At 53.4% G+C, this 12,105-nt stretch overlaps 4 protein-coding genes across 4 annotated transcripts; 2 read left to right on the top strand and 2 right to left on the bottom strand.

Annotated features, from left to right (window-relative positions):
- The first annotated feature begins 352 nt into the window (after positions 1-352).
- NECHADRAFT_66202 (uncharacterized protein) lies at positions 353-1,752 on the top strand. Its single transcript, XM_003046407.1, has 3 exons — positions 353-748; positions 802-1,300; positions 1,357-1,752. The coding sequence occupies exons 1-3, from the start codon at positions 502-504 to the stop codon at positions 1,586-1,588; spliced, it is 978 nt and encodes a 325-aa protein (XP_003046453.1). The 5' UTR covers positions 353-501; the 3' UTR covers positions 1,589-1,752.
- A 17-nt stretch (positions 1,753-1,769) lies between these two features.
- Positions 1,770-4,211, bottom strand: NECHADRAFT_34112 (uncharacterized protein; the record flags this gene model as incomplete). The annotated part of the gene is made up of 3 exons (XM_003045843.1): positions 1,770-3,920; positions 3,974-4,116; positions 4,172-4,211. The coding sequence occupies 3 exons, from the start codon at positions 4,209-4,211 to the stop codon at positions 1,770-1,772; spliced, it is 2,334 nt and encodes a 777-aa protein (XP_003045889.1).
- Positions 4,212-4,579: 368 nt separating this feature from the next.
- Positions 4,580-5,242, top strand: NECHADRAFT_34126 (uncharacterized protein; the record flags this gene model as incomplete). The annotated part of the gene is made up of 1 exon (XM_003046406.1): positions 4,580-5,242. One exon carries the CDS (start codon positions 4,580-4,582, stop codon positions 5,240-5,242), a length of 663 nt encoding a protein of 220 aa, XP_003046452.1.
- Positions 5,243-5,484: 242 nt separating this feature from the next.
- NECHADRAFT_33603 (uncharacterized protein) lies at positions 5,485-6,929 on the bottom strand (the record flags this gene model as incomplete). Its single annotated transcript, XM_003045842.1, has 2 exons — positions 5,485-5,601; positions 5,658-6,929. 2 exons carry the CDS (start codon positions 6,927-6,929, stop codon positions 5,485-5,487), a joined length of 1,389 nt encoding a protein of 462 aa, XP_003045888.1.
- Positions 6,930-12,105: the final 5,176 nt, after the last annotated feature.

Raw genomic sequence — 12,105 nt, 5'->3', positions numbered from 1 at the left:
GATGAAGGTGGTGTCCGGAACTCTGGCCTTCCGGGCGGTTATTATTGGGTCCCTCGCTTTCAGAGAATGCCGTCAGCTTTGACAGGATCAGCGTCTAGGAATGACTTTAAACCGACTCGAGGCCCCCAGGCAAGTCAGCGTGATGTGACGTTTACTTCTATGCATCCCCTGGTCGTTGGTAACAAAAGGGTGCCCGAACTCCGGTTGATCCTTTAAATCCGTTGGATGCCCCGGTGCTTAAACAAGTTTCCGTAGCCGGGTTTGATGAACGAGAGTGGTGGTGTAATCGAATCGGGTCAGCAGTAATCTCGTCTTACGGTGCTTTCTTCTCTCCTCGACATCTTATCTTTCTATTTCTCTTCTTTATAATTGTTGTTTTTGACAAAAAGAGATTATCGACTGTGACGAAAACTTGAGCGGAGTTGAAAAAAACACCCCAATATCCGACAAACCCGAGACGAAAACAACAAAGGAAACAAGACTCTTCGAATCTATCGCAACATGCTCGACGCGGTGCTTAATGAGCTGGCTCGTCGAAGACCAGCCAGCTTCGATGACTGTTCCGAAATCTCGGCCCTGTGTCCAGTCGATGCCACCGTTCTTGGCTATGTCCCCAACAGGGGATCCAGCATCTTCTTTGCCCTCGCCTTTGGCATCCTGTGTATCTCGAGTGTAGGACTGGGCGTGTGGAAAAAGACTTGGACGTATGCTGCCACTCTTGGAGTAGGCTTACTCCTCGAGACACTAGGTAAGACCAACAACACTCGACGATATCTTGCCCTCTCTAACACTTTCACCTAGGCTACATCGGTCGAGCCCTCATGAACCCCAACCCCTGGAATTCTGCCGCCTTCCAGCTCCAGATCTGCTGTATCATCATCGCGCCAACCTTCATCTGCGCCGCCATCTACCTCACCCTCAAGCACGTCGCCCTCGCACTCAACCCCTCCCTCTCACGCTTCCACCCTCGTTGGTACCCACGCGTCTTCCTCCCCGCCGACCTGTCATGTCTCATCATCCAGGCCATCGGCGGCGGTGTTGCGGCAGCCGCAAAGAGGGACCAGCCTGGTGTTGCTGAGAGTGGTAACCGAACCATCATCGCTGGTGTCGTTCTTCAGGTTATCGTCTTGTTGGGTTTTGGTGTAATGGGCACCGATTACTACCTCAGGGTGAGAAAGTACATCCACAGCTCCGAGGTTGATCCCGCGGCCTTGAGGGTTTGGACAGATACCAAGTTTCGACGCTTCACGTTTGCTGTCGTTGGAGCTTACTGTTCTATCCTCACCCGTTGCATCTACCGGTCAGTTCCCCTTACCCTCTCTTTCATGTCAACACCAACTAACCCGTTCGTTACAGAATCGCCGAGATGGCTGGCGGATGGGGCAACCACATCATGCAAGACGAGCCCAGTTTCCTCGTCCTCGACAGCTCCCTAGTCTTGATCACAGGCTTCCTCCTAACCGCTTTCCACCCAGGACTTTTCTTCCCCCAGATGGCGACGGGCTTAAGCGAAAAGAATGTGACTGAGGCCGAGATGACTGCAGAGTCATCTGACGAGAGAAAGGTTGAAAACTCTCAGACTGCGTAGATAAGGGTTTGGAATTAGAACTGGTTCGTTAAGGGGTGAAAACAAGGGCAAAGATGGCCACCATTCCTTAGTTGGAAGCAACACACAAGACGTTGGATATTGTTACGGATACTAGATCGATATTGCAGACTCGGGCGAGCCGAATTGAGCGTATTTCTCATGGTAATGCTGTCTATCACTATTAGGATTTGACCAGTCTATCCGTCTCCCCGTCATCGTCACTGTCCGTCTCCTCTTCGTCGTCATCGTCGTCGTCATCATCATCGTCCTCCTCTTCATCTTCTTCCTCATCATCAGTAGATTCTTCCTCGCTTTCCTCTTCCGTCTCCTCACTCTCCTCTTCCTCCTCCGCAAGCCAGTCATCCAGAGTCTTAGCACCTACACCCTCGCCTGTACCGTTTGTCTTGCTTGGCACAAAAGTTTTGGCTGCCTCGTCAAGTCTTTCACCAGCTGGGAGTGTGCTTCTCTCGACATCGTATCGGGAGCTCTGTCCTCCCTCGGGCTCACGGAGGCGACGGTCAGGCTGCTTTCCCTCCTCTACCCAGTCAGGCAGAGGTTCGTACCCCCTTAGTCCATGAATAGCGCCACCACCGGCGAGTACCAGAGTGGCAGAACCAAGCAAAAAGCCTTTTCGGGATTCTGATGGACTTGGGGCCTGTGGAGCAGGCTTCTCGGCGAGGAGCATCAGCGTAGCCAGCTGAGGGACGGCAAGTAGGGACCGGTACATCCTTGCCCGATCACGAAGATCAAAGGATCTATCATATCTTACAAGCAGCAGAGTATACTCCCAGAGACGTGCAATAGGATGGGTGTCTGTCTCCATAGGGGGGTCTTCCTCCGCCTCTCTCTGCTGCTCTGTCTCACTCTTCCGGTTAAGGTGGTGAAGATAGACCTTGGCAGCCAGAAGCAGAATCTGCTGCTTGGCTGCCGGTGATTCGCTGGAAAACTCCTTGAGCAAGATACGGAGAACATCTGGCGCAATGTTGTCTTCTCCATTCAGCCCTGAGAATTCACCCACCAGCCAGATGATTGTAGCTCGCGCTTGAGGATCCGTAGCAGAGTCGAGGTTCTTCGCCAGCCGAACCACCGTTCCTATATGGCCCTGCACATCCTGTTGAATCAGGTGACGAATTACCGTTAGCGACTCAGCTGCAAGAGTTCCGTCTAGACTGGTGATCTGGCCCAGCAACAGCTTCAGGCATCGGGGGGCTGTAGTGACATCGGCCTGCGCACAGCGACCAATAGCACGGACAGCCTCACGGACGAGAGCTTTGTTGGTTCCCTGCGAGAAATGCTCCAACTCTTTCAAGATGAGACTCTTGACATGGGGTGGGCTGTGAGGAAAGATGATGGTCAAGATCTCCAGCTTCAACTCCCAGACGGGAGCAGGATCGGTGGCTCGGACAAGGAAGTGGCTTGCGTACTTGACAAAGTCGGCAGGCCGCATAAGGCATACAGAAACAATGTTGAATAGCGCAGTTTGCTGTATGTCTTGAGCTCCACGGAGAAGAGCAATCAAGGGGCCGGTTGCGAGCTTGACATAGTCCGGTGTTCCAATGTCGACGTAACATCTAGTCACAGCGACAACGACTCCGGCATTGCGGCTCTGCAGAAGAGGCTTGAGGCCATTCAGGAGCAGCGCCAAGTCAGGATCCAATACTGACGATCCCTGGCCTCGGCCACCTTGCCGGGACTCGCCATAAAAATCGTCCACATTCTGGTCCTGAGACTGCTCCTCGGATTCCCCTGAAGGCTCCGACTTCCGAGGGAAGCACCTCCGCGCATAATACATCATAAGTCGTATTGTAGCCAGCTGGCTCCATTCGTCCATATCCACCACCTGCTTGATCAACGCTCGGTAGTGCTTGTGGATGAGATCTATCCGGTCTGGACAGACCTCTAGGAAGGCCGACACAGCTGCTCCAGCCACATAATACAGCTTGTCGCCCAGGAGAGTCGACAAGTAATCGATCAACTGCGGCGCTTGGCTCGGGTCTAATCGATGGCACTTGGGAATCGCGAGGGCGGCGGCCTTGCGTACGTAGGGGCTCATGTCGGCGACGCCCTTCTTGATAGCAAGGGACACAATCTGGCTGATGACGGGGACTCGGATGCCCGACATGGTCTTGAGGGCGAGAGCTCGGACTTGGGGGTTCTGGTCGGATAGGGATTTCTGTATCGTGTTGATGGACAGGAGGGCAAGGTCGGGCTCCTGCTCGGCATGGTGGATTAGGTAGATGTAGACGAGCTTCTTGATTTCGAGGTTCGGGGAGGCGACATTCTTGACGACGGACGAGAAGAAGGGTAGGGTCTTGTGGTTTCGATACATCATCTACCGCAGACATGTTAGCGCCTATTCTTCACGCTCAAGACAACAACACGCACCGCCATGACGCGCCGTAGACCCTCGAGAACCTCGCGCTCGTTCCGGCTATCCAGCAGCTTCCTCATCTGGTTCCGATCCAGAGGTCTCGAGCTCGTGCGCGCACCGCGCGTCGCCTGAGCAGCATCTAGGGTGAGCTCCCTCGCTGAAGCATCAGTCAGTTTAGCGCATAGACAAAGCGGTCAGCAAAGGATACGCACCAGTCTCCATGAGACTCGAGATCCTCGCTATTGACTCCATAATGACGAGTGAGCGTGGGAGCTTCTACCGCGTCGAGGAGAGGGGGAAAAAAAGGTGCCCTGGTCAAAGGGTTGGGTGTAGGTGTTTGGAATGACGTTGTGCGATGGAAGGCGTCGCGGCTGGTGGAGGTGGAGGGGCGCCACGATTGGTGGGGGAGCTGCCTCAACACCAGACACAGAAGATGAGATCTTGGTACCACAACCAAAACAAGTGGTTCAGCCTCGTGACCAAATGGAGAGAATAACAAGACATCCAAAGGGAAGATTCTTAAGCTCCAAAGACATCATTCCTTAACCTCAGACCCGAATAGGTCCACAGTGTCGCCTCTTCGCCGGATCAACTACCCTGGACAACTACATCTCAAGAACATGGCATCTCAACCCATCGTCCTCTCTCCAGCAACACCCTCAGAACTCTTGTCATACATCATCTCTTATCACCGATACCCAACAACTATAGTGATGTGCTCTACAAAGACCGAATTTCAACAGTCTCTTGTCCAAGACATCACACACCATCTCACTCTCCAAAACAAAGATCCCGAGATATCATCACCTTCTCATTCCTTCCTCACAGCATCACTCTATCAGATCGCCATATCTCGTCATATGCGAATCATATTCGCCCCCACAGTCACACATCTTCGCGCACAACTTTCCGTCTTCACGCCCAAGGACTCTCCAGTGTCAGCGCCGCCAAATCACGCCCCCAGTACTCGTGCACCAATACTCCTGGTATATGGACTCTTGGCACTTCACCGAGATGCTGGTGAGTGGTCTGCTCAGGGTATCGGTAACTCAGCAGCACTCTTGGTTGATTCTGCTTCGCGGAATGCGTTTCGAGCAGTGGCTATCGAACCCAAGGGGATAGGAGGCCATGACGATATCGAGCACCTTGGGGGAGAAATGGTCCCTCTGCTGAATGGTACATCGAGGAGGGATGATGGTTCATGGAGCGGACGGGGCGTCACTGTCCGCCAGGTAATGAGTCGCTGGTTCGAGTTTGAGGACCGAAAGAACGATATCACATGAGATACCTCTCATCGATCAGACCAAAGTTCAGAGATATACCTTGAGGCAACATGTATCAAACAGGGATATTGATCATATTCCACATCAACATCATCGCATCATCATCATTATGCTCGAGATACACATAAACACTACATAACATATCGTGATAAACCACCCTAACGCCAGCCCATGGTATCTATTCCAAGCATTGCCGCCCAACCCTAAAGCAAACAGACAAAGGTAACGAGCCAAAGACTGACTTAAGCAATAGCCTGCTCCATCTCTGCAATGTAGAGCTCGATATGAGCCTCCATCTTTCGATACTCTTCGTGTGCGCTATGAACTTCATTCTCAATGTTCTCCTTCAGGTCGAGCATCTGACATCGAGTTAGCATTCTATAGTGCTGTCAATCAAGAAATGGGGACAACTGACCTTCTTCTCTGTTTGTTCGATCCTCACACGTCGGACCTCCATCTCCTTGCCCTTCTCGTTGCGCTCAGCCGTGAGCTGCTTGTGCACAGCGCTGAGCTCTTGCATCCTCTCCTTGGCCTCCTGCGCCTTTTGGTTGCTGCGCTCGCGGAGCTTCTCCGTTCGTTCTGTCCACTTGGAAAGCTGGCGCTTTAGGAGACCCTCGGCGCGCTCCACCTCATGAGCGTTGTTATTGCGCTCCGAGAGAGCGTCTCGCTGCTTTGCGTTGCGCGCCAGTTCCTCCTCCTCTTTGGACAGCTCCGATGCAATCTCGTCCAGGATCTTGATGCAGGATGCTACATCAGTGGAGACGACAGAGAAGGAGTCTGTTGAAGTCTGAAGAGCTCTGGCTCGGCGGTCCAGAGCATCGATGTGGGACTTGTCGTTGTTGAGAATCTCGCGAAGTTCCGTCAGGTTGTCTTGAAGAGCGGAAGGGCTCTGAAGCACATAAGGTCGCAGCTTGGTGCTCTCTTGCTTCAAAGTGACCTTTTCTTGTGTCTTTTGCTCTAGCAAAGAAGTGAGCTCGCCCTTCTTTTGCTTCGCATCCTCAAGTCGCGCAGCGACCTTCTCCTGGTTCCTTCGGAGCTCCAGCAGCCTCTTCTTGAGTTCTTCGTTCCTCATCGTCTTCTCTCTGACCTGGGCTTCCATCGCCCTTTGGTTGTGTCGCATATCTTCCAGCCGACCCTCGTTCTCCATGTTCTCAGTGTAGAGAGTCTCGATACGTGTCTTGGTCGACTCTGCCTTGTTATAGTGCTGGTCGATGACGGCGGTCTGCGACTCCCGGAACCGCACAAAGTTGATCACGTAGCTGAAGATCTTAACCAGGCGATCATATGTAGGTCGGTACAGGTCGTTGAAGCTGAAGTCGGTGATTCCGCACTCAAACAGGAGCCTGCGCAGCGAGACGTAGAAGCCCATCAGGTTGCGTGTGTCCGGGGGGATGACATCCGCAAACTCGCCGCAGATATCTTCGGCAGCAGCGCGCATGGCTGGCTCGACAGTTTCGCGCGTCGCATTGAGGAGGAGCTCAGCAAACCATTCAAAGATCTGCTGAATATGGACGGCATTGGGTTTCTGAAGGTCGGCGACGGTAAAGTTGATGCCGATTTCGGTGATGCAGCCCACGATTTCGCGGTCTGATAGACGCATGAAGGCGTCGGCCTCCTCTTCCTTCTTTCGCGGCCGCGACTGCTGCTGCGAGGTTGGGATAATGCTCATTCTCGGGTTGTACGCCATGTTTGCTGATTCTGTCACTATGCTGGATGGACTGGAATACTGCGAGCGTGTGTGCGTTGCCACTTTTTCCGTGCTTATCGCGATGCTTGGGAATGGAGGGGCGGTAAACACGAAGTCGGTGTTGCCGTGGAAACACTTCAAAATAGATCACGTGACTCACAACGTACTAGCACAGTCTGGAACACAAGCTGATCATGGGAATAACAGGTTTCACTTGTGTGGCTTGAACAAGTAAAATGATATTTTATCCGCCTTTGAACGTTGTTCTTCAACGATTGCTACGGCGGAGATACCTTGGTCCTACATACAACTCTAGACGAGATGTGCAGCAGTTGTGGCCACAACGTGTGTGGGTTGAAATATAAACGAGACACCAGCAGAAACTTTGGTAAAGAAAACCCAACTCTTCTCAAATATTCGAAGTGAATTAGCATAAAAGTTGCCGAATTAATAAAGAAATATGCCAACAGAAAGTGATACTTTAGTTTCATTTCAAGTTCATCATTCTTACTGTTCAATTGGCTCATATTAGAGGATATGTTTAACCTGGTGCTGGTATCTCGGGGTTGAGCCATCTGAACGGGCAGACAACACTGATGCTGTGCAATAATATTGATACAAAGCAACCATCGTATTTTTAGCAATATGATTATGATATGTCGGCCTGTTCGTATATCGGCTACACATCGTGACCTGCATCGGAGAGGAATTTACTACTTGCACTCTTCTCGTGATGCCTTCGATCATGAGGCTGAGGGAGTTGACGTCCTATCAAGCTCATAGCTTGGCTCTCTTGCCACACAACTCGTCAAGATAAACAATCAACTAGGTACCATTGTCTTTCTGGAAACTTTCAAGACCAAATACTTGTTGTCTGTCATTAGCCATTACGACATGCCAATGCTGACAGCCAATCGATCATGGGCAACGACCCAAGCACGGCATAAGCACTTTGCTCTCGGCACCAGGCTGACGCACGAACATGCTAGAGCCTATTACGAAGTAACACCGGCAACCCGGTCAAGACGTCTGTTTGAGTGGTTATTGGCGATGGTCGGCCGGGACCTGATTACTCTGCGCCAGGCTGTGTTACCTCGCGGTCGCCGGGATAACCTCGCCCAGGCGTTTTGCCAGTCCCGTCTTACCACTCATCTCGCGTGGTTTCGGTAATGCTGCAGATGCAGCAAGCACAGCCAGGCGAGTTGTCGTGACATGCGTCCTCTGCGCGGTGCGGCGAACAGTTTCATGACCGAACCGACATATACTACCATCTCGTCTCGGAGTCTCTGAATACGAATGCAGAGCGCTGCTTTGTGAGTCAGTTCCTCAGAGTCCCTCCTCACCAGATCCGCGAACCCGACAGCGGGAAACTCTGGACCTTGGGAGCCGGGCTACTGCGTGAGAATCGCACATCGCATCCACGTGGCGGTGCGTTAGCCCGTCCGATCCAACCCCGATGGATGGTCTCTTTGCTTTTCTGTCCACCGAGATGCACGCCCCTGAAGTCGCCATCCGTCCCTGGCAAGGGGTAACAGATCTGTCTGAATTCTGGAACAAAGCAAAGACGTCTCATGGCAAAGGCTCAATCCCGCGTGCCATGAAACATCAAGATCGATTGGCCCGCAGGCCCCAGAATCAATGCGCCCTGATGAAACAAAGGAGGCATCAGTCTCCTCAGATGTTTACTTTTCCTAGATTTGCCCTGGCCAAGGGGAGCGCCATCGTTAAACTCTGTTGGATTCTTGGCTGGCTGAAATGCAGTCCATTGACGAGGGAAACCGGTTTGCTGCACCAAGCAGGAATATGAAGGCCCCCGGGACCCAATCTGCCAATATCGTCGTCGGATACGGCCATCTGATGAGACACAGAAACGGGAAGCGACGTATAGCGGTGAAACGCAAACTTCTCAAGGAGAGCTGGCAGGCTGCGCAAGCGGAAGAGAAACCCTTTCGGTGTTGGAGAGGGATCCAACCATCTCCTGCAGGGCCCAACATGCATAGTCCCTGGGATAAGCACTGTCAAAGGGACTCTTTGACAAGGAGCCCCCGAACAACCGATGGGGCCGCCCTGTGTCGCTTGTCGCTTGACGACGCGAAGCGCTGAGATTCGCTGTCAGGACACAAGGCTTCATTTCGGCGCTGCACGGTATATTGCCGTCAATATGGAGAGATAAGCTCAATCTCCCAAAGTTGATCACATATGAAGCCTCAGCTCTCGCTCTCAACCCCGGAATCATGGATGAGGCCGGTGATGGGAGGCTCGGCACTTGGGGAAGGATGGCTTCCGATGGCGCCCTCCTGGCGGTCTCGCATCGAAGCTTGGAGATCCCGCGCGATTCAGGATCACAAACCCGGCCGCAAAGTTATGAGCCACCCGAAGCTCGGATGAAGTCAAAAGACGGCCTAACATGAGTGGTCCCTGATTCGCAACGTCCCAGCCCAGGCCCAAGCTCCACGCTTCAACGGTCGCGCGGCGGGAGTGCTAGGGCATAATCCGCGATAAATTGACCAAGCTCGCGGCCGGCCGAAGACGACAGGCCATACGGCAACGATGTATGACAACTCGATTGTGCGACACCCACTTTCGGCTGAAGATTCCCTAGGAAAGTAGTTCCTGGTTGCGCAATGGGAACGAACGGCTTCTGCGTCTGACTCGAGGAGTAGAATCTTCGTTGACGGATGGTGGGATATGCTTTTGGCACCTGGCGCCCGTTCATGATGACGTCCTCTGCTGGGTTCGGCGGATCGACACCCATAGTGGACGAAAACTTGTTTGCTGGGATTGACCCTGCCCATGCCTGACGACAATACCACCAGGGGTACGCAAAAGGTCAGTGGACATGTTTTCTCTCTCATCACGTTACGAGCTTGACTATGCCATAGAGCCTTTCCGCATTGTGCTATCGAGAGCGTCAGATCTCCGCTCATGTCGGTGGACGTGGCGGCCGTGTTAGTTTAGTTTCTGCGATGGTTCCCTGCCGTCACCAGATTCCAAGACCAACGCCAGCAGAAAGACTCGGCGACATGCGCGAGCAGCGAGCTTCAGCGGGCGAGCACGCAACAACTGCCTCGAAGAGTAGCAATGGGCGGACGAATACGAAGGCCTAGAAGTCAAGTTGGCGGAAAGGCTCCAGAAACTGGCAGGGCTAGACAGAGAGATACTTCGTACCCAGAACCTCTCCGGGGGCGTGATACGAACAAGCACGCAGGGACGGCGTGGATGGACGCGCGATGCGTGGGTCTCATGCGAGGTACGAAGTACTGGTACCTGGACCACGACAAGGGAGACTTGGCAGAAGTACCTGACGGTCAATGTCGTTTCCATTGCCAACTAACTCCACTGCGCAGTCAAGTTGCTGCTGTTGGCGACATTGCTTTGTTTGGCGCCTCGTGCAAGACAGCATGAAGGCCTACGGAGCTCAACGTCCTAAGCAGCGGCTCAGACAGCACTGTAGCAGAGTCAACGGCGTGAGGCGGGGTTTGGCGTGACAAGCTTCCATGATCAAGCCGCCACGAACGAGATCTCTCAGCCAAGTCGAAACGACAGCCCCTGTGCTTAGCGTGTTTGTCGATTCAGTCATCCCCTGTGGCGGGAAGGCCGCGAGCCACAAGGCTAGAAACCTCTCGGAACCAGGCATGCGCCTTGCGGTGAACGTTGCCATGCCATCGACTGAGATTCCTGTGATTAGACGGAAAAGGCACATGCACTCTCGGACGCCAGCCGGCAAAATGCAGCTGTGCTGTGGCTGCAATGGTGGCGATTGCGCTGAAGATCACCGATGACTGGGCAGACCAAGTGACGGATAGTGTTCCCGTGGCAGACCAAGATTAGAGAGTTGGAGGAACGGCAAGGCAAACTACTCGCGATCCGGGCTGGACAAGGCCTGAGCTCTCATATCCCCTTCCCTCGAAACCAGCCAATCTGCAGATCCGAGACCTGCAGACGGGGACGAACTCGACTCGATGCATTGGTGAGGGTGAGGTGAGATTGGACCTGAGGCGCGGCGTGGTATACCACCAATGGAGCTATAGCTGGGCTGGGCGGCGATCATCGACGGCACCAAGCGGAGGTGAGATCCGGAGGTTCCAGGTTCCATCAGTTCCATCCAGTTCGCCAGCTGACAGCCAGCCTCGGGCCGCCAGCAGAAATTGGACCAAGAAGCGAAGCCGGGGTCGAAGAGTTCTCGGCCTCGTCAGCACGTATTCCATTCTTTGAGGCATTTGCATACGAATAGGATATCGACTCGTGACGAGACAACGCGGCAATGTGTCGCCCTGGTTTCATGCTGCTTCCTTCTGAACCTCGAAAATAGAAAACCGCACTACTCCGTAGTTGGTTAACCCGGGACTGTTGGGCTTGATTTTGCATAACCAGCTCGGGACGGCGAGGTACGAGCAGGGGTAAGGTAGAGGATCTCGTCGTGCCGCAACCAGAAATGGATGAACTAAAAAAAGGGCATTCGATCATCGATAGATCACAGCAGAGCCAAGCCAAGGCAAGATTGTCTTTGATTGATTGACCAAGGGCGAGAAGGAGCTTGAGGGTCAGCTAACTTGGTCAAAGAATCGTCGGGTCGTGATTTCCATGCACACAACCTGCAGGTGGGTTCAGGTTCCTTCCTTGAATCATGACCATTCCCTCCCCGCCATTAGCAGAGCTTCCGGAATTAACCATACATCATCTTCATGCCATTGGTATCTTGTTTGTAGGTTTACCTTGCGAGGTGCAGCAATGGAAAAACAAACATCCTCTAGACGTCGATATCGGAGCTTTCCTGTGTGTGCCTTGGCGAGTCAGCCTGCACCCAACCTTCAGTCATGTTCGCTGCATCGTCTTCCGGCCGACCCGTTGAGCAACTGACCAGACCAGACCATCCAACGGTAGCACTTGACCCGACCTATGTCGCTTGAGGGCAGGCCGCTCTGAATCAGAAGACAGCAGACACTGCCCACAACATCATTCGTGCCCAATAAGCCGCGCTGTGTCAGTGATCCGCTGCTGCAGTTCCACCAAGGCCCGTCTTGCGGTGTTGACGGCCGCTCTGCTGTGCTGCGCTGCATCGTTTGTGCGGGCTGGACGGACGCTCAGGTACCGGACCGGGAGGTACCTTTAGTTACGAGGTCGCCCCGCCACCAAACCTCCAGCGCCCAGCCAGCGCCAGCGGCGACCCCCCTCA

The sequence above is a fragment of the Fusarium vanettenii genome (genome assembly GCF_000151355.1).
Source record: "Fusarium vanettenii 77-13-4 chromosome 2 genomic scaffold NECHAsca_18_chr2_1_0, whole genome shotgun sequence".
Classification (NCBI taxonomy): domain Eukaryota; kingdom Fungi; phylum Ascomycota; class Sordariomycetes; order Hypocreales; family Nectriaceae; genus Fusarium; species Fusarium vanettenii.
This window is presented reverse-complemented; position numbering and strand designations above follow the sequence as displayed.

Excerpts from the sequence above, each read along its gene's own strand:
- NECHADRAFT_66202 (XM_003046407.1), top strand. The coding sequence starts at position 502 with ATGCTCGACGCGGTGCTTAATGAGCTGGCTCGTCGAAGACCAGCCAGC. Across the intron at positions 749-801 it reads CTTACTCCTCGAGACACTAG|GCTACATCGGTCGAGCCCTC; the intron begins GTAAGACCAACA and ends ACTTTCACCTAG. Across the intron at positions 1,301-1,356 it reads CTCACCCGTTGCATCTACCG|AATCGCCGAGATGGCTGGCG; the intron begins GTCAGTTCCCCT and ends CGTTCGTTACAG.